At 37.9% G+C, this 20,323-nt stretch overlaps 1 protein-coding gene across 1 annotated transcript in view; it reads left to right on the top strand.

Moving 5' to 3' along the window:
- The first annotated feature begins 559 nt into the window (after nt 1–559).
- Nucleotides 560–20,323, top strand: part of LOC112149163 (cytoplasmic dynein 2 heavy chain 1) — a 108,980-nt gene continuing 89,216 nt past the window's right edge. The window contains exons 1-28 of the mRNA XM_024276666.2: nt 560–706; nt 1,878–2,067; nt 2,235–2,408; nt 2,820–2,958; nt 5,284–5,402; nt 5,708–5,852; nt 6,174–6,319; nt 6,393–6,479; nt 7,959–8,093; nt 8,453–8,566; nt 8,631–8,742; nt 9,000–9,124; nt 11,195–11,370; nt 11,483–11,678; nt 11,754–11,849; nt 11,972–12,133; nt 12,232–12,330; nt 14,158–14,297; nt 14,511–14,739; nt 15,208–15,335; nt 15,672–15,787; nt 16,011–16,138; nt 16,327–16,476; nt 16,573–16,778; nt 16,984–17,139; nt 17,239–17,353; nt 18,842–19,012; nt 19,324–19,482. Of these exons, the coding sequence (XP_024132434.1) occupies nt 1,885–2,067; nt 2,235–2,408; nt 2,820–2,958; nt 5,284–5,402; nt 5,708–5,852; nt 6,174–6,319; nt 6,393–6,479; nt 7,959–8,093; nt 8,453–8,566; nt 8,631–8,742; nt 9,000–9,124; nt 11,195–11,370; nt 11,483–11,678; nt 11,754–11,849; nt 11,972–12,133; nt 12,232–12,330; nt 14,158–14,297; nt 14,511–14,739; nt 15,208–15,335; nt 15,672–15,787; nt 16,011–16,138; nt 16,327–16,476; nt 16,573–16,778; nt 16,984–17,139; nt 17,239–17,353; nt 18,842–19,012; nt 19,324–19,482 (3,906 nt within the window). The 5' untranslated portion in view covers nt 560–706; nt 1,878–1,884. The remainder of the gene's footprint in view (nt 707–1,877; nt 2,068–2,234; nt 2,409–2,819; nt 2,959–5,283; nt 5,403–5,707; nt 5,853–6,173; nt 6,320–6,392; nt 6,480–7,958; nt 8,094–8,452; nt 8,567–8,630; nt 8,743–8,999; nt 9,125–11,194; nt 11,371–11,482; nt 11,679–11,753; nt 11,850–11,971; nt 12,134–12,231; nt 12,331–14,157; nt 14,298–14,510; nt 14,740–15,207; nt 15,336–15,671; nt 15,788–16,010; nt 16,139–16,326; nt 16,477–16,572; nt 16,779–16,983; nt 17,140–17,238; nt 17,354–18,841; nt 19,013–19,323; nt 19,483–20,323) is intronic.

Below are 20,323 nucleotides of genomic sequence, written 5' to 3'. Positions count from 1 at the left end.
AATGCTTTCTGACCCCCCCCCCCCAAAAAATAATAAACAAACAAAAGAAACAAATAAATAAATAGATGAATTAATAAATAATAATAAATACATAAAATAACTTCAAGCATTAAGTTATGGAGCAGGTGCCAAATCATTTTAAATGTATTTTTTTAATGTATAGTTATTGGGTTTTTTTTAGAGGCTTTCAAAAATAATTATAGGAAAACAATGGAATAGATGCGATGGCCGATCAATATAAGGTATAAACTGGATATTAGATGTGAAAATCGACTACTTTTTTTTTAACTAAAGAAAGCATTTTTTATTAATGTATTCATAAATGTATAAGTATTCATAAAACTCAATATTTTCCTAATCATTTACATTTCTGCTAAAAGAAAGGTTGTCAGTCTTAAAACTTTTGATATGTACATTTTTGCTTATATATATGGTTGTTCTTGTCACTCTTTTATGCTGTAAATTACATTGTTCTCTTGTTGTAGACCTGTACTCTGTTCAATAAAGTTTTAGAAAAAAATGCGTTATTGGGCTCTACGCAGACCTGCGCAGGATCCCTTGCAGAATCCCTTGTGTCACGTGACCCAACCTGGCGTAGTTGCTATGTTATAACGTTAGCATTAGATCGCACAGATGCAAAAACATTGCCACACGGTCTAAGTCCTCTAAAACTGCGAGTGCACGGCCTTTTTTGGGGGGTAAAAGGGTAAGCCACAAACATGTGCGTGCATTTTATTTGGGTGCACGCTAAACGGAAATGTTACTATTAGCCTTATTTCGCTGTAGCAAAGACTAAATTAGCTAGGAGGAAGCTAATGAGTTCTTTAGCCCGGTAACTTTGCTAGCATGACCAAATCCTCAAGTCGGTATGACGAGCTTTGTTTAAGCTAAAAACGCGTCCTGATTCGATACGTTTCTGTAAATCTTCAATTGAATTCGGGTGATTTTGTGTAGCATATCAACATTATTATTAGCACTAGCGGGAGTCTTTTTACCTATCCTAGCCAAAAAATGCCTGAAACCGAGCTATTACAAAACAGTAAACTCACATGATCGTATGACATTTTTTTTAAAGCTAGTCTGTCTGTTGAAAGAGTGTTGTCTTTTTTAAATGCAGATTGTAAAGTTACAGTTAGTTGAACGAAGTTTTAAAAGTCCCAGATCTTTGTTTTCTCAAACTTTCCTCCTACAAAAATATGCTACAACAAGTAATCTATGCTAGAAGTGATGCAGTATATTTAAAGTTTATTTTTATATACTATCCACAATTGTAAAGTTCAAATGTTCCAATTTAGTCTGAAGAATTTTTCGGTTTAAATACCTCCTACACTACATGTACATTGTCTATAATTAACTTACTATTCTTATTATTAATCGTACTTAATACTTAATAAGATACATTTCAAGTGTACTATTTTTTTCTAAGAGCTAGCCAAAAAAAAAAAAGTGCCGTAATTAGAGTTGTGATAAACCAGGATATGTGGATTGTTGTATACAATTTTAAAATTGTTGTATAAAATTTTAAGACTACTACAATCATACTTAGTCCTTACTAAAAGTGAGGTAATATGCTTGAAGTTTACTTTGTATGTATTATATTATAGATAATATAATATAATATAATATAATATAATATAATATAATATAATATAATATAATATAATATAAATATGATATTATTAACCTAAAACATTTGAAATCTTTCAGAAGTAATCTGTTAATCTACTTCCTACATTATTTGTATATTACTCATGGTATACTTGCTAAGCTTATACTCAAATATATTTAATAAAATAAACTTTAAGTGTACTACTTTTGGCTCCCACAACATCCTCTAACATAACTTTTTTGTGTGTCTTTGTTGTTCCTTCTTCCAGCTGAACAATGCCTCGTGGTTCAGAAGATGCTCGTAAGAGGTTTCTCCTAAACACTACCGGAAACTTCTTTGCAGTAAAGCCTGCATCCTCCCTGACGGACGAGGCCGAGCTGAACAACTTTTTGGATGATGAGAATGAATTTGTCTTGTCTATCAGAAGACATGGAAATGATCTTCAGCTGTCAAATAAGGTAACAACAAGAAAAACAAAACTAGATGATGAATTGCTGAGGTTATCAATATGTTCATCTGACAACTATGAGCAGATGTAGAAGATAAGAAGGACCACATATGAAGAATCATCTGTTTTATTTATCAAACTTGTCTGTTAAGATTTGTCTTCACCTTTTCTGAAAAGATCGAAGCTCTCAGGGAGAGCAAAGAGAATGTTCTGGTGTTCTTCAAGCTGCGTCCCACAGTGATCACAGAGGAAAACCTTCATCAGAACCTTCTTGTTTCCTCAATGCTGGAGTCTCCTATCAACACTCTCTACCAAGCTGTCAAGCAGGTTTTTGCACCTGTTCTGTTAAAGGTAATTCTTTTTGCTTAAGTATCCTAGAATTCAGATAAAACATGTGAACTTCACTGCTGGCTGCACACTTCGCCCAGATATCAGTAAAGATACCCGCTGTTAGATTGTCACATTTCTGTGAAAGTCCCTCGTGACTCTTAAGTTTGTCATTTGTTCAGGTTTTTGCTGGTCTTCCCTATTTTTGGATTTTATTTTGCATTTGTGTCTGCTTAACATTTGTGCTTATAAATATGGGATAATCCAACCTTTGTTCTGCAACGCACATTGAATTTATGGATAAAGCTGTTATAGAAAATGCTGCTGATGAAGAAACTAAAATAGAAAACAGATTGTAGAAAATACATGCCTGTTATTTCTGAATGAAAACACATTTTTTTTGTGTCTCTAAACCCCCCCTTTTTCCCCCTCAAGGATGAGCACTGGCGTTCAGCATTTGACCCTAAGCTGGCAGGCCTGCTTAGTGACCTGGAGCTGGGCCTGGGCTCAGTGGTTCGCAGTTCTGGGGCAAAGTTGTCAATGAAAGAGGGGTTCACCGAGGAAGAGGTTCTGGGTATGTCAGTATTTTGATTACATAGAGGCTCACCGAGGCCCTGAACCTGTGGGGGTCTCCTAGCGGGATTGCAAAAGCCATAGCCAATAGCAAATTTGATACAGCTAATCTATCTGTGTTCAATACTTAATGTTGTTGAATATTTTTAAAATACATCTAAAATAAGTAACAACAGCTGGTATTACAATAATACTTTTGTGAATATGTGAAAAATATTAACTTCAGCAGCTTCACAACTATAAAACAAAAAACACTTGTACAAAATAACTTTATTGGACAGTCCTGCAAAACATTTCACCACATATGTAATATGTAACAAATACATTTTGAAATTATTTTAGAACTAAAAATTATAAATCTTTTACTCAGATAAATAAGAGAAAGTACGTATCCTGAGCTGAGTCCACATGATGTTACTGAATATGAAGACTTTAGTGACTCAGCAGGAAGACGGCCGTTTGAGTGCAGAGGGCAGAACATCAATCAATCACTCTGAATGAAAGTAGAGCAACATTGAGAATGAGAGGAACATTTTTAATGCAGCAAAAGACAAAATGAATTCAGAAAAAGCTGTCTTATTTTGTATTTAAAGACTCACTCCAATGAAAATTGTGTTTTTAACATGTTCTCGTAGCATTTTTCTCATGATGGAGATCATATTTAAAATAATTTAGGATTAAAACTGAGTTTCTGATTATTTCTTGATTCATATCATGATGAATCTGGAGCAGATGAAAAAATGCTGTTTGAAAAATCCCTTTGTCGTGACGGTCAAAGTCTCCTTACTTAGCTCCATTTTGATGCATCCACTTGCAGACAAACAAATCCATCAGCGTTTTAATTATCTGCTTCTGAGCAACCATCTGGTTTAAAACTGTACGACTGGAGAGCTCTAATAATGCTCGCCATTTTCGTTGGATTGCTAATGTAAGGTTGCGGTTGTGAGGGGCTGTAAGCAGACGAGAGACAGTGCACAAAGGGCTGATGGGATATCACCAGTAGTTTACTTCCACACCAACAGTCCTACCCACAACTCTGTGACGAATTTCTGATGAACTACTACCATTCTACAGAAACTATGTATAAATGACAGTTTTTAAAATTTTGCTTAAAAACAGCATAATCCTAATTAAAAGACCAGTGGGAAGGCTTTTACAAAAGATTACTTTACATATTTCAGTTAACTGCACTTTTGATGTGAGAGAAACTTCAAACCAAATATTGTTTTATGTCTTTATAAAAGTAGATAATTTTAGCTTCAATTCAGAATTTTAAATTAAAAATTTTCGCACAGCTGTGACAACAATATAAAGCCTTCCATATAAACTCTGAAGTTTATTTTTGGGGAAAAACTGAGATTTAGATGAAAACTGAAGTTAAGAAAAACAGAATTCCTTATCTGTTTCTTAAAAAGAAAATACTTTAAAAGAAGCAAATTAAAAGCTGTTTTGAAATCTATATTTATTTATTTTTTTAAACAAGCTAATTTAACTGCAGAAAAAGACAATCTTTCATTTTCCTCCAACAAAACAAGAAGTTGTGCTCCACGATTAAGGGGAATTAAGCAAAGTTGAAGTTTTGTTCCTCTTTGGTTTGACTGTTACAAGCTGCTTGTGGATAAAAATAGCTAGAAAGGGTTTTGTGCCCTTCTTTTAGCATTTAGTAGCACCTATACGGTTGATGGGATACGCTTATGTAGTGCTTCACTAACTTCCTTGAAGGCCCAAAGTGCACAGTCACAGTCAACAATGAGTACATTCATATGCTAAAGTCGGCTCCACTGCCCAACACTAGCACCACCAGGAATTTGCGATCTTCCGATCAGAAGACGACCGCTTTACCTCTACACCACAGCTTCCTGTGGCATATATAATGTATACATAAGTATGTCTATAACACAGAGAGCATCAAGAACTGGTATTCTTAAAAATCCCAGAGCAAACTTTCCATTTATGTTTTGTACTGAAACATGTAGAATGTTTTTGTTAATGTTTTTCATACTTTTTTGCTTTAAAAACAATTCATAGTGAAAAGATCTTTTTACTATTTTTATGGAAACTGAGATCAGCAATCTAAAAATAAAGTGAGAACTTTAAGTTTATTTGTTATAACTGTCTTATAATTTTGCAAATCTGAGAAAACATTCAAATGTTTTAATTATTTTTCAGAATTCTGCAGTAAAGAATTTGTGATTCTTTTAGTAAATAATCAAGAAATTCCAATAATTATAATTTTTTCATCTTAAAATGAATTGCACCATGGAATAAATAAACAAATAGTACTGTAAAACATGATTAAACTGAACTGATATCGGCCTTTCTGCAGGTATTCTGACCCCCACCGATGAGTTCCAGTTCTGGGGAGATGTCTCAGAGTCCGCACAGAAGAACAGTGTGAGAGAAAGAGCTACTTATTTCACTGAGCAATTTAAAACCATACAAAAGGTAAGAGTTCAAACCTCCACCCTGGAGCTTAGTGAAGCATTTCTAACATCCTGATAAACTGACAGATAAATGGGACTTTATTTAACCTACAATTGGGTAATCACACGGTTGTCTAATCAATAAATCCACAGTGAACAAATCAAAGCCTTTCACTCTGAAAAATAGTTCGGTATGAAAACCCTAACATTGGAAAGTTGTGGTTTCCAATAAACATAGAAGAAACTGATATTTCTCAACACCATGAAGGAAGAGGAAGCACATAAGAAATACAGCATGACTCATGCTTTCCATTTCTGTTTCTGCAGGAGTACGAGGGTCTGGACGCCTTGTCTCTGTCAGATGTTGTGGACCTGGTGGAGCAGAGCAGAGAAACTCTGGACGATGTCTGGAGGCAGACTGAGTTCGAGCCTTACCCGGAGGCTCGCATGGTCCGACTCATGGATGTCATCGGTGGGGAGCCTGTCAGAAACACAATCAGGAATTGAAATCAAATGTTTGCTGATGGAGTTTTTAGGCAAAAGACGTCAAGTGTGCCGTACTTCTGTGGTTGGAAATGCAGATGCTTGTGGAACTGAGAGGGTTTCCAAAGAAAAGCTCACATTGAAGAGCAGATAGTAAAACAACAACGTAATAAAACCATTTCTAATGAAGTGAAAGGTTTTTTCAAATATGATAATACCTGTTAGAATTTAAACTTTTACTTCTGTACCAGTATGTTTTAATTATGTTCCTCCCTCTCCACCTTTCATTTCTATTGATTTCTTACACAAGGTGGTGCTCTGGGAAGATATGTCCAGCGGAAACTGAGTGACGCCAAGGTTTTTGAGGAGCCGTTTGCATCTGTGAGAGACAACCTCAGGATGGCGATCTCCGTCTGTGAGCAGTGGGTGACGGCGTGCCAGTTTTTGACCGGACAGGTACAAACTGTTTAGCGTCACCTGAGCTGATGATGTCCTGTCTGTCAGTGACCAAAACGTTCTCCGTCATCAGGCGTGGAAAAAATACTCTCCTCATCCGTGGAAGGGAAGCAAGCACTGTCCACAGAGCCTCGACTGCCTCCTGAAAAGACTCAATGAGGTGAGACTATAGGAGATTTAAAACTCATGCACTGGTTTACCCATGATGGCTGCAAGTGGTGGTGGAAATATAGTTTATGAAAAAGTGTTTTTTTTTTCATTTTTATGACAGATTTTGTCTTAATATTTCTTTCAAAACATGTATAGATAGGAAAAATAACATATCTTAACAAATATTATATATACACTGCAAAAAGGAGTAGCTTGAAAATAGAAAAAGAACACTAATCTTAAAATTCCCCTCTGATCATCTTTTAATCTATTTTCAGTGTTCCCAGTGGTCTTGTAATTATAATTATTCTGTTTTTAGCTAAAATAAATGTTGTTTTCTAAGACATAGTTTCTGCACAATAGCAGGAGCTCATTAGAAATTCCCCTCTGAGTTGTGGGTGAGATAGTTGGTGCAGAGTAAGCCTGTCCCTACTTCCTGTCATCCATCTGTTTACTCTCTATCCCAACAACTTACAGCCCCCAACTTAACATTAGCGGTGCAACAAAAATGACAAGGAATATTGAAGCTCTCCAGCTGTACAGTTTGCCAGCTCAGATGAAGAAAACAAAGACGTGCATGGATCTAATTGTCTACAAGTGGATACATTTGAATGTAGGAGGAGGGAGCTTGTAGTTGTCGGTTCTGTGTCACAAATATGATATTTTTCAAACAACATGTCTTTGTCTGTTTCTGATTTACAGCAATTTGAATAAAGAAATACTCAGAAATGCAATTCTTACTTCAACTTCTTTATACATTTCCCCTAGAACATTTTAGAAACACCAAAAACATTATTTTCATCAGTGTCTTTAAGAATAAAATCACTACAAATTAGTAACATTAGTCATTTTACTTAACAAGAAATCATAAGATGTCAAAATCTTGAAACAAGGAGTTCAACTTAAGCATTCAAAGAGGAATAAAGGCAAATTGACTTAGAATAGAATGTTATCCAGCCCAAAATTAAGTATTTTCTTTTCTATTTTCAAGCAAATGGTTTGTATTTTGTGAATTTGCATTCACGTAATTGCAGTTTATTTTGATTACAGTGACTAAAACAACTTTTGTAATAAGTTAAAATGAAATTTTAAGTTTAAATCAGGTTTTTCTACTGTCGAATGCCTGGAGCAAAATGATTTTTATTTATTTTAGTGATAATTTCCTTATTTCTAGATCCTAGCTATTAGTGAGACAAAAACATTCTCAACTGCTAATTTTGAGAAAAGTATAGAAAGATGTAGAGCAGAGAGAAGTTAAAGTAATTTTAAGCCTAGCAAAATATCTTGAATCAAACAAAAGTCTCAAATCTTTGGGAGTATCAAATACTTTGCAGTGTATGGTTATTTTGTTGTGTGCACTATTTAAGGCTATTTTTTCCAAACTGCATCACTTTAACTGACTACATAAGAAACTCAATTGAAACTTCATACTTTGCAACAAAGCTGAACAAGTAAAATGTTAATAAAAATAGTTTTTTTCTCTTTCTAGGTGGTGACTCTGCGCGTGGTTCATGAAAAACTTTTGTGTTTGCTGCCAGGAGGAAAACAGCAAGCCCTCACTTCAGACCGTGTCTTTGAACCTTTTGCCGGACTCAACCCTTTGCATTACAATCCGTACACAGAGGTGGGTGGTTTGGACTGCATGTGCACGTTTGTGTTAAATCAGTTACAAGAGAAGCCCAAAGAGGCTTTTTGTATAGTTTGTGTTATTCTAAAAACTCCTCTGAGCAAATTGGAAAAAAGTAAAAACCTTTTAGAAAGCTGTGGTTGATTCATGAAGCTGCTGAAACCACAATGTGCTGTAATCCTCATGTAATCCAAACTTTTTATGTTCCCCTTTCTTTAAGAAATACTCATAAAAAGATGAGTCAAGTGTGTTGCTCTCCAAAAAAAATCTATTTTCCTTTTTAGCTCCCATGTGACGTAAATATTGTCACCATGGTTTGTAGCTGACTAAAACGATTTTTTTTGTTTTGTTCCCAGCCTCTATGGAGAGCAGCAGTGGCTCAGTTTGAGCGCCTGATAACTCCGTCAGAGCAGGAGGTCGCTGGGAGACTGAAGGCCTGCATCGCTGACGTGCAGGATAACCCACAGCAGGTAGTGAAACACGTCTGAACCCGGCGTCTGAGGATCAGAGAAACGATGTGTGCTTGTTGTCCAGCTGTTGCAGGTGTTCCAGAAACATAAGGAGTTGATCAGACGGCCCACCATCAACAAAGAACTGCAGACGGAAAGAGAGATGCTTTTAGCCAGACTCTTGGACTACAACAAGGGTACAGATTTTTACCACGGTGTTCATTTTTATTTCTAAGTAAGGATGACAAAATAAAAAAAAGGAAACTCAATTCACTCACTTATTTTACCAGGAATTAAACTGTTTTTAATGCAGCCTTTGAAAAGCAGAACAATGTACAGCAGGGTTTTTCTCCATAATTTTCCCAGCTGATGGTCATGAAAAGCGGCGTTCTAAATGTTAAAGTGATGTGTGCTCACTGAGGTACTTACCTTTTTTGCTTTTAATTTTATTCAGGCTTGAAGAGTAACTTTGAGAGTCGTTGCCATGGCGGCCCTGGAGAGAAGTTTGGTCCCCTCAGTGGCAGGAACCTCCCTGAAGTTGTTAATAAAATAGTTTGGGTGCGGCAGCTCTCACACAAGGTAACTGAGTACTTGTGACTAAAGAATATTCATTCCTGAAAACATTAGCAGTATGATTTGCAATGTAAACGCCTTAGTTCCAACTGCCCATACTAGGGAATACGACATGATTAAAAAATGGGCAGACCTGTACGGGGGACACAGGTGGGCTGCAGGAAATATCAAAGTCGTTGAACGTTGAAATTTTAGAGTGAACATTTTGATGCACATTTTTTCTATAAGTATTTTGCAAGCAACAGGTTGTGATGAACAGTTGTACACATGGAAGAATAAGTGAGGGCTGCAGAGTTGTAAGGATTTACAGACTGCGCAAGGACCCACTTAGTGTTGTTCACAAGATAGATGCATGCTCCTTGTGTTCAGCCTGACTTTTATAAATGAGGACATTTGTCAATCAGAGCGTAGTTGGTGTGGACGTCCTACCAGGAACCTGTATATCATGTACATGCCTGGTGTGTGCCGCTTTCTTGCACGTCAGTAAGGAGCCAGTACTCGTACCTTACTAACAATTTGAGTGTAAGGACACTGTACAACAGCAACGCCCATGCGTCTTAAGTGCGTGCAACATCCGTCACACACCTTACTGATACTTCACAATACACTTACCAGATGCTTGTCAGTGGTGTGTTCCATTTTCATGACGTCCCTTGGGGTGGCTGCATGAGCCTCAAGGGAACTACAAGACACACCTGCGGTCCCCTCATTGACTGTTAGGCCTACTGGACTAAGTGACCTCACGTCTCCCCTGGCATTAAACAGGAAGGACCCGCTGGCTTGAAGCCAAAATCCCATAGACTTCTATAAAGAAATGAACAGTCATTACTCAGTCATTATAGTTTTCAGAATAACCATTCTTTCTCTGATACCTTTTTAACATGTTCTTAATAACCCTCATTTTTTTGTATTGCAAGTTATTAGCAAGTATAAACTGGCTAATCAGATACCTCAATTTAAGTAGGTGGCCTTCACATCCAACATTAAACACCTTTAGTTGACAGATTTGTTAGAAAACGCTTTCAGGTGTTAGGGGTGTGGACTTCCAACAAGCTCGCTCCTGATTGTTGCGAGGGGTTGCCATAGAAAATTTTATTTGGACTAGGATTTTGCAACCCTCAACACAATTCAATTTCTTAACTGACTACAATCGAGAAGGAGCTATAAACTCTCATTAAGAAAAATAAGACTAGTTTATTTTTATGCTACAACAGCTATAATGATTAGCATACTTTTTTGGTTATAACTTAAAGAGAAATATAAAGAAAAAATAGCAGTTTAAAAAAACATGAAATGGTTCATAGCTTTTGTCGGAGGTTTGCATGACGTCCTTTCAAAATAAAAGACACCCTGCACCATATTTGATGATCTTAATGCAGCAAATGTAGTTAGTGTCATGTCAGCTGTGGAAAAAAACAACACATTTTATTTTACCATGATTGGTACATCTTGGCCAGAAATTCACAAATCAGAACTAAGTGACCCATACTGTATTTTTTAGACCATGAGGAACACTTAAAATCCTTTAATTTTTCAACAATAGGAAATTTGTCTCATATTCCAATGTTCCCTAAGTATGAATTCTGGCCATACACCAATCTCCAGCTGATTCTTGGTGGTAAAAGGCTCTGAAAACTCAGTCAAAATGTTTTAGTGCGACTTTGATGAAGCTGCATCACTATTTTAATTGAAAATAGAAAATAATTTTTCTTTTTTATTTTACCATGAGAGCCACATGTAGCCCCGGAGCCAGACCTCTGATGTAGACCAGTCACTGCTTACTGACAATATCTGGCTTCAAAATGGCGTCGTCTGTATTGCGTAAAAATGGTGGCTGAACATTTGGTTGGAGCTGGACGTAAGGTGTTTTCTAATAGTGACGCCACACTCACCGTTTTCATACACAACCAATGGGTCACTTTAAGATGCAGCTACTACTCTCTACAGCAAACAACCCAAAAACTTTCAGCACCCATGCGGGTGCCTGTGACTAAGGCTAAAGAAATTGTTTTGGTTGACGATGTAATGTCATATATCTGTCTGCATTTGTGTTCTGTGTTTTCACGATGACTCCAGGTGGAGGACTCTGTCCGCATAGCGAAGGCTCTGCTCCCAGACCTGTCTGGATTTAAGGCTTTCGTGCTTTTCTGTGATGACCTACTGGAAGTCCTGAAGGCTTTTGAACAGGAGCAGTTTGAGGACTGGTCTAGAGATATCCTCTCTGGACTGGCTGATCCAAAGTCTGGAATCAGGTTTGAGAGCCTTACAAATTTGAACTTCTGTTTCAGACTGAGATGAATAAATCCTGGTCAAATTTGGTTTTCAAATACCACAATGGTTTTGTGGTCCTTTTCTCATGTGCAGTCTTCAGGCCAGCGGCCGTGTGATGGACCTGGACCACGCAGATGGTCGGCTGAAGATCCACTACTCGGACAGGCTGGTCAGTCTCCTCAGGGAGGTCAGGCAGCTTTCTGCTTTGGGTTTTCCCATCCCAGCAAAGATCCAGCAGGCGGCCAATACAGCTGATAAATTCTACAGAGAAGCCATCGTCCTAAAACAGGTGAGAAGTGATGCTTTAAGAAACTTTGACTGTGCTTATTTAGCGCATGTACAAACCACAGCTGTTGTGTTTCAGGTGGCCCATTTCTACAACACCATTGACCAACAGATGATTCCTTCTCAGAGACCCATGATTCTCAGTCTGGCTCTCGCCTTTGAACGGGTCATCAAGGTGCTTCACAAAAACAGCATTCTTCGAATTTGAATGCTTTTCCATTTGTCAAATAATGACAGACTGGATATTTTATAAATGTAGTATTAATGTAATATAATTTCTGTGTTTTTCTTCATCAGAACCCTCGGTCCCTGTCAAAGGAATCAGGCGGTAAACTGCAGATCACCTGGGATAACCCCAAAGAGTTACAGGGTTACATTGCCAAGCTCCAGTCCGCTGCGGAGAAACTGTCCACCGAAAACAGGAAGTTACGAAAATGGCACACCGACTTCATCGACAAGGTTGTTGTTTCTGCGGCTCTGCAGAAGCAGTTACACTCTGTTTGTGGTGTGATCTTTAGGTTACAGTATTTATTTGTTCTCTGGAAACTTTAACCCAGGTGGTCAGTCTGATGAATGTCGACCTTTTGAGGCATCAGCAGCGGTGGAAGGATGGCCTTCAGGAGCTCCGCACTGGCTTTGCCACTCTTGAGGCTCAGGTACCACAGAGTGACATCTTCACGTCCTGCACCTTTATTAACATCATTCTTCATTAGATATCTAAATTGTTGCTATTTCAACCTTAACAGACACACACACATATGCATCTGTTAGACATGGATTCATAGAGGTCTGTTGCACATCGCCATTTAGAACTTTCAGACAACTTTCCCACAGATAATTTCGTCCCAGACCCATGATGCCTTGCTTGTTGTAAACAATCTTCTATTTTTCTTGAGGAAGGTTTGTGTTAAATAAATAGTAGGGGTGTGAGGAATCACGATTGTCATGTCAAGAGTGGTTAAAAACTAGTTTATTTTACCATTATAAGATTATTTAATTAAAAAAAAATAGGAACAAATGTAAAACACACATCATTATAGATGCTCAAAAAGAAACGAATCGGAATACTTTGAAGCTCCACGCAAAAGCTGCAAATGAAAGATTTTGAGAGGAGGACAGTTTTTACAAAACAAAACTCCTGACTTTGATCGCGCCTCTTCCTGCACGCGCTTACGTGCACGCGCCGTGAAGGTCATCTTTTCTCCTCCGCCCCGCTCGCTATACTTCTCCCCCTTTTTTTTCATGGAAGTACTTGCATTAATTAATCATGTGTTCACAACTTCTCTACAATGAGCATCTGAATGGATGAGCTCGTTTCCACATTTCTGTGACCGTTCAAAAGATTAGATTCGTTCATGAAAGTCAGATCTCTCTGCAAACAAATACGTGTGTGGGAACCACCTGTTCTTGTGTCTGTTCTGTCCCTCACTTATCCGATCCATTTACAAACAAAGCTTCCACATGCAACTTCTCTTGCGCTAGACTGCTTTTAGCGCTCAAGCTAATCGGGAGAATCCAGTCAATTTTCTGTCTCAAAAAAAAAAAAAAAAAAAATTCCCCTGCGGCCCGGTGGCAAGGGGATCACTGTGCTAAAGGACAATCTAAAACAAGATAACAGGTGAAAGTAACTGTTCAAAATAGACTTGTTGCCATCTGCATTGTTTTTTAGGAGTTTAAAATGTCCCAAGTTGGGTTTTAAATACTAAGATAGTCGAAAAATGAAGATGTTGCCATACTAATTCTTCTCAGTGAATATGCTGTTCACTCACACCAAGTTGTTTTGATGGAAGTTTCTACGATCTTTTAACCCCTGGTAGATTTCAGTAGAAATGCTTGCTACTTCTTCGAATGTAGGATTCATGATTTTTAGTCGTCTGTGAACAAACTTCACACATAAAACTAATTGTGAGAAGAGTGAGAAAGCTGTGGTTTGAATCCCAGCTGGGCCCTTTCTGTGTTTGCATGTTCTCCTCCTGCATGTGTAGACACTAATTCGCTTCCTAGGTTGACTGGGGATTCTAAATTGTCCCCTGCAAAAACCCCATGATGCTTAAAGGTTGTCAATGGGTTCTGAAGATGTATGGATTTTAAATCACAATATATCTAGTAAATATGTTAAGAAGAACTTTTATAGGCGTTTTAAGAAATACCCCAATATTAGATGGCTGCAAGTAGATGTGTTGTAGATTTCTACATGGAGATATTGTTTGTAACACTTTTTGTAGACATCTAATAGAGTAACAAAATAAAGTTGTCTGAGATGTCTTGTAGACAGAGCTAACAGGGTGTCAAAATCCACCTATAAGCTTCAAAAACAATAGTGAAACTGAGATCTATTAGTTTGATCATGCAAGCGTTTTTGATTGATACAGATGGGAAAAGCCTCTGAAAATCTCACTCTGGATTTTTTTTTCTCTGGGCATAAAACTCCACCCGTGTTCATCTCCATCAGTCACAGGACTTTGCATGTGATTTGTCTGCAGGGTATCAGGGTGGATGACATGCGGGTGTGGCGTCTACACTGGAATCATCAGCTGTACAAGGCTCTGGAGCACCAGTACCAAACTGGATTGGAGGCCCTAAACAAAAACTTGCCTGAAATACAAATTGACCTTGTTTTCAAGTCAGTGATTTTCACTTTCCATCTCATTTTTGTGTTTTGTTTTTATATGTCATTTTTTCTCCCTAATTAAACCACTAACAGAGCCACTTCCTTTTTGAACCCATCCCTTTGTGATCTTACGTTTCCATTTGCCTGCATGTTTCATTTTCTACAACTTCTATATTTAGAGGATGGAATAAAAACGTTTTTTCATGGATTTTTATGTCTCGACAGGCAGGGTCGCTTACAGTTCCGTCCACCATTCGAGGAGGTGCGAGTGCGCTACTTTAGAGAAATGAAGCGTTTCATCTCAATCCCAAACCAGTTCAAGGGTGTCAGTGTCCAGGGGGAGGAGCTTATATTCACCGTAATGATCGACAGAAATGCCTCAGGGTTCCTCACCATATTCAGCAAAGCCGAGGACATTTTTGGCCGACTTCAGGCCATACATCACAAGTTTAAGGTGCTGGAAAACGCAAGATCATTTCAAAATCTTTTTGAATTTCAGAAAACATAATTTATTATACAAGGAACTCTTAAATGAAAACATTGAAATGCTTTGTAGCCTAGTGTGTTCAAATGCTGACATTTAGAAATGTTATTACTGTGCTTTCGTTAGTTATTTTATTGTGTTAAATTCTGTAACCTCTTATTATGACATAACAGTAATCCACTTCTTTCTTGTTAGAGTGCACTTTAGCCATAATAAAGCTTTTGTTTTCATTTTCCCATCTAAAATTCTATGACATCAAACAGCAGAGTGCACATGTCTTTTCCCCTTTTGCCTGAGGTCACACATTTCTAAAGCCTTGTGATGTTTCTCTATTTTTCCCCTTTTAGTTTGTGGTCAACATAGATTTTGTCATCATAGATTTGAACTTGTGTTAACTGAAGTCTGGCTGTAACAACATTGTGTGTGATTATGTTGTAGGAGTGGGTGGTGCTGGGCCAGGTGGATTTAGAGAAGTTGGTGGAGAAGAATCTGATGTCAGTTCAAGACTGGGAGAGAAATTTCAAAGCCCTTAAAGCCAGAGGGAAAGAGTCAGAACGCCTGCCCAGGTACACAGAAACACCAACTGACTCAGTCCAGTACACGCTAATCAGTCAACTGTTTATGAGACTGTGAGGAAAATAAACAACCAGAGTGTAGGTTGTCTCTACGACCCACCACGGGCCTGGACAATCCAAAAACTTGCTGCACCCATACAGGTCAACCCCCATACGTGTCCATGTAACTAAGGGTTAAGAATCCTGCTTTCAAAAGTGAACATGAAACCAATGTTTTATCTAAATATACAAATCGTTGCCTGATAACTACTTATCTGACAATGCACATACAGGAACTGTGAATGTTCACTGCTTTTTAACTTGTATTTTTCTGTGTCTCTGAAATAGCCAGGAGAAGGTCGACTGCATCACAGTCAACTGTGAGCCGGTCAAAAGCACAATCGATGATCTGATCCAGAGACTGTTTGACATGCTGCTCCTGTCACTCAGAAAGTCCATACAAAGTAACTTCCCTATGATTTGTTTTTGGATGTTTTTCTCCTGTAAACATTTTTTTCCCAACTTTCATTTAGTTTGCTTAAGTTTTTTCATTTAACACATCTCTGCAAGAAAAGTACATTTGAGACTGTTTTTGTTTCATTTTCCTTCTTGTGAAACTTTTCCTTTTCCTTTCATTTTTCTTTTTTGTTTTGTATACTTTATGTGATGTTTTTTTGTTGCTTTTAGGTCACTTGCAAGCCATAGACAGTTTTGTGTCTGAATCAATGGAGACCCTGTCCACTCGTCCAGAAAACTTGGAGGAGATCGGAGCAGCTAATAGCAAATATAAGCAGATACTCTCTGGCAAGCCTGAAGTAAGACGCGTACTGTTTAGAAACTTTATAAAATAAGGCTTATACGTTTATACATAGTGTGTTTTGTGATTTCCCTGTTAGTAAGAGTTGGATATCCTACTGCTTTCTTTTTGCTTCCTTATAAAATGGTTTTGTAAAGTTTGTTATGGGACTGATATGAAAAGAAGCTGAACATGATGTGTGCACAGATCCTGCTGCAGTTCCAGAGTGCTGAGGAGAAGAACCGCCTGCTCCGCGCTGTGGCTGGGGCCGGTGTGGACTCCCTGTCCTCCTTGAGGGCCAAGTGGGACAAACTGGAACTGATCATGGAGAGCCACCAGCTGATGATTAAAGAACAGGTGACGCCAGCTCAGATTGTCCCTCCAACCCTCTTTCCTGTTTCTTTTTTATTTTTCGAGTTGCTCAGAGTCATTCCTACTTTGCTGTGTTCTCAGGTGGAGGTCATGCGGGGTCATGCGGCAGGACGGATCAGCGCCTACAGGGCAGATCTGGAGCGTTTTAAACTTCGCTGGGATCAGCTTAAACCCAAAGATGAGAATCTGGAGGGGGGGGATCATGCCGCCTTGCTGGCATGTCTTCAAACCATCAGGGACAAACAGCAAGAGTTTCAGGAGCTGGAGCTTGTACGCAGCAAACTGCTGTAAGTGCCGTCATCTTCTACATGTGGGGCAGATTTTCATGGTTTCCTTTCATAAATCCAGAGTAACTAGTTTTACTCACTACCATCATAATGTGCAAAGATAAAATATTTTCTTCCTATGGCTTCTGTATCTTAACGTCTACTAATAATAACAATTTTAAATGCTTTGATAGAATTTTTGAAAATGTTTTATTTTTGTCTTCAGTGAGGACTGCACATACTTTGATCTCGAGCCTCCAGACTTCTCCATGGCGGAAGAGATAAAGATTGACATGGAGGAGCTGAGTCAAACGTGGAGTTTGTATGAGGAGTGGCAGGAGGGCTACACTGAAAAGGCCCGAGAGGACTGGATCACATTCAGGTCCTGGAACTTGTTGGGATTTGACTTATTTTAAAACTAATTGTTGTTTCTCCCATTGAGAATGAACATGCTTTTTCCTGTTTTTTTCTGGGTTTACAGGAGTAAGACTTATGTTTTTGAAGAGTTTCTGCTGGCATGGCAGGACAGATTAAGGAAACAAGAGCAACCCACTGCCATGTCTGTGAAGCTGCTGGCAGAAGTGGATAAATATAAGGTATTCAGATAATTTAAAGTTATAACTGTACTTTTTTTGCCATAAAAACTCTTATAAAGACGTTGGGCTCCTTTGTGTTTAGTCTCCAATAGTCTGTTTTGTTGCTCATTTATTTTGATAGTAGGAGCCACACACATTATTTACAAATTAGCTCCTATGTGTGGCAGTTTTCCCTTTGCTGCAGCTTTTATTCTAATGAATTGGCAGCATTATTTTGTCTTTTTAAGGACTTGAATGAGCCTAAATTTCTCATCTCAGATGGGATTAATTTTTTAAAGTTTATTAGCACTTATCAGAGATTAGTTTGGTGCCTCGAGCACATCCAAAAGTTTCAAAAACACACTGGATGAGAGTTGCCAGCAAAAACAAAAAACTCAATATAATTTGTTAGATTGCTAGACAGTGATGGATTTTTAGACACAACGTGACATTTTTAAACTCAAGGAAAGTAATGAAACACGATAATTATTCTGGACAATATCTCCTTAGTAAAAATACGAGTTGTTTTATTGACAAAAGATAAATTAGAAGCCGTTAAGTAAAGTACAGCATTTTTTTTTCTCGTAGGATTATGTCATTCTCCACAAATTAGATGACATAAAAAATTGTTTTTGGGAATGTGACTGCTGCTCATTCAAGTTCAATGACACCTGAAGCTCTCTGTGTTTTTATTGGTTCTTTAAGTGTCTCATTCAATGACTGCATATGATAACTGGACTGCGTCCCCTCACTCCTGGCGTCCATATAGAAAGTACCAGTTGGCAGAATAACCATTTTTGTTACTTTTTTGTTAACATGTTATTATTAATCCCATTTTTTTTTCCACGATATTTTGTCTGTAGTGTGAGTTATTCAACTGACCAATCAAATGCCTCAATAAAAGTAGGTGGTGCCTGCTGACCCCCATGGTCAACTTTCAAAACCTTTCATTGACTGTTTTTTTGTAGCTAACAAAAGTAAACTAAAATACTCAAAATTTGTAACTGGATGGAGATGAGCGTCAATGCAGACGTGTTAGAAATACCAGCCTGAATCACATCTAATTGCTATCTTTTAATTCTGGTAATAACTTTAAAAATGTACAAAAGGCCATCTATCACACTGTAATTTACTAGATGGATAAAGAGCATGCTCTATTTATATTATTTATACATGTGGCAATGCTACGCAATATAAAAAAAGGAGAATTCACCTTCAAACATTTAAATGCTTGCTTTTAAGTGGTTTTCCAACAAGCTCACTCCTGATTGGCTAGAGTGGTTTCCATAGAAACAACTACTCAGACTGAACGGGACCAATCACTCCTTATTGATGATGTCCGGCTCAAATGTCCAAAAATGCTGGCTGAATTGAGTCAATTTAGTTGGAGCTGAAAGTAATCAACTTTCTATGGGTGACGTCACACTCACTGGATCCTGTTCTCAGATACAGTCACTGAGTTTTATTGTGTTTTTTGTTCTAATCTCACTGCTCTCACGTTTGGTCCAGAACATGGTTCCTGTGCTGAAGTATGTGCGTGGGGAGCACCTGTCTCAGGACCACTGGTTGGACATGTTTCGCATGCTGGGTCTCCCACGGGGGACAACCTTAGAGAGGCTTACCTTCAGCGACATCCTTGGAGTAGCAGATACAATTGTGGAGAGGGCGAAGGAGCTCAAGGTTTGTACATACACATGTTTACGTAGACAACCTCTGCTTAAGAGGAGAGTTCAGCATGATGACCTATATGGACAGCACTGCGGATCAGGATCAGTATCTTGAGAGCTTCTGATCAGTCAATTATTCAAGCTTAGATTTAAATCCTGAAATGATGACCTAATTGTCAGATTCAAAAAAAGCTAAAAATAAGGGTGTGAACTCAAACTTTCCATCAAGTTTCCTGTATCTTGAATCTTGAAGTTGATGAAGATGTTATCCTCAGTACTACAAAAACTTTGCTTGTGTGTACTGTATGTGTATTACTTTCTTAGGACCTGAACAGCCGCGCTCAGGCGGAAGTGACGATCAGAGAAGCTCTTCGGGAGCTGGATTTATGGGGAGCTGCAGCCTCCTTCTCCCTCACTGAGTACACAGACAGCAGCGGGCGCACGCTTAGCCTCATCAAAGACTGGAGGGACGTAGTCAGCCAGGTAAATCAACACAAACCCCCTTAAATATTGGAAGCAAAATGAGTCTGAATTCACTCACTAGTCACTATTCAGTGCACTAAATAGGGCGTTTTGCCATTTTGTCCGGATGTTCGAATCTATAATTCCAAAATCCAGTGCCCTACAATTTTTCCAGAACTCTCTGTGAAATCTGTGTGCATTGATTCTCATTAGATTGGCAAATATCGACTACAGTACATAGTGTTTGAATAGTTTGTCATTCGAAAAAAATGTATGTACCGGTACATTTATTTTTTATGAATCATCTGAGTTTCTACCATCAGAAAACTGAGGATTTATAAATAGTCTTTGTAAAATGTTTGTAAAGTGCAAGTACAAAACCTGTAGTGTGAGTTAACATATTAGTTATTCATTAGTTCTTAGCTTGTATACATTATTTGGATGTTATTCTAATGTTGGAAATGTTCCTCATTTACAAACAGTTAATAAATGAAGAATAGCTCAAATTAAAACGAATATTTCAGTAACATGTATAAAATATTAACTGATTCTTAACAAGTCATTAGTAAGTCATGTACTAACAGTTTTTTAATCACTAATTGACAGGTCATACCTTTGGAATGGGTGGAGAAAAGTGTCAGGTGTGATGTGTGACAGTACTTAGTTTCATTAAAATGTTTTGTTTAAATTTTTTTGCTTTTGTTTTATCTGTAATCTTGACTTTTGTTTATCCTTAAATTTAGCCGCACTCCTAAATAATATGAACATAAAATATCATATTATCTCTCTGAGCTGTGTTTTCATATCTTCAAGGCTTGAAAAAGTTAGCTTAACTTTGATATACATTGAATATTTATTCACT

The sequence above is a fragment of the Oryzias melastigma genome, linkage group LG13 (genome assembly GCF_002922805.2).
Source record: "Oryzias melastigma strain HK-1 linkage group LG13, ASM292280v2, whole genome shotgun sequence".
Classification (NCBI taxonomy): domain Eukaryota; kingdom Metazoa; phylum Chordata; class Actinopteri; order Beloniformes; family Adrianichthyidae; genus Oryzias; species Oryzias melastigma.
This window is presented reverse-complemented; position numbering and strand designations above follow the sequence as displayed.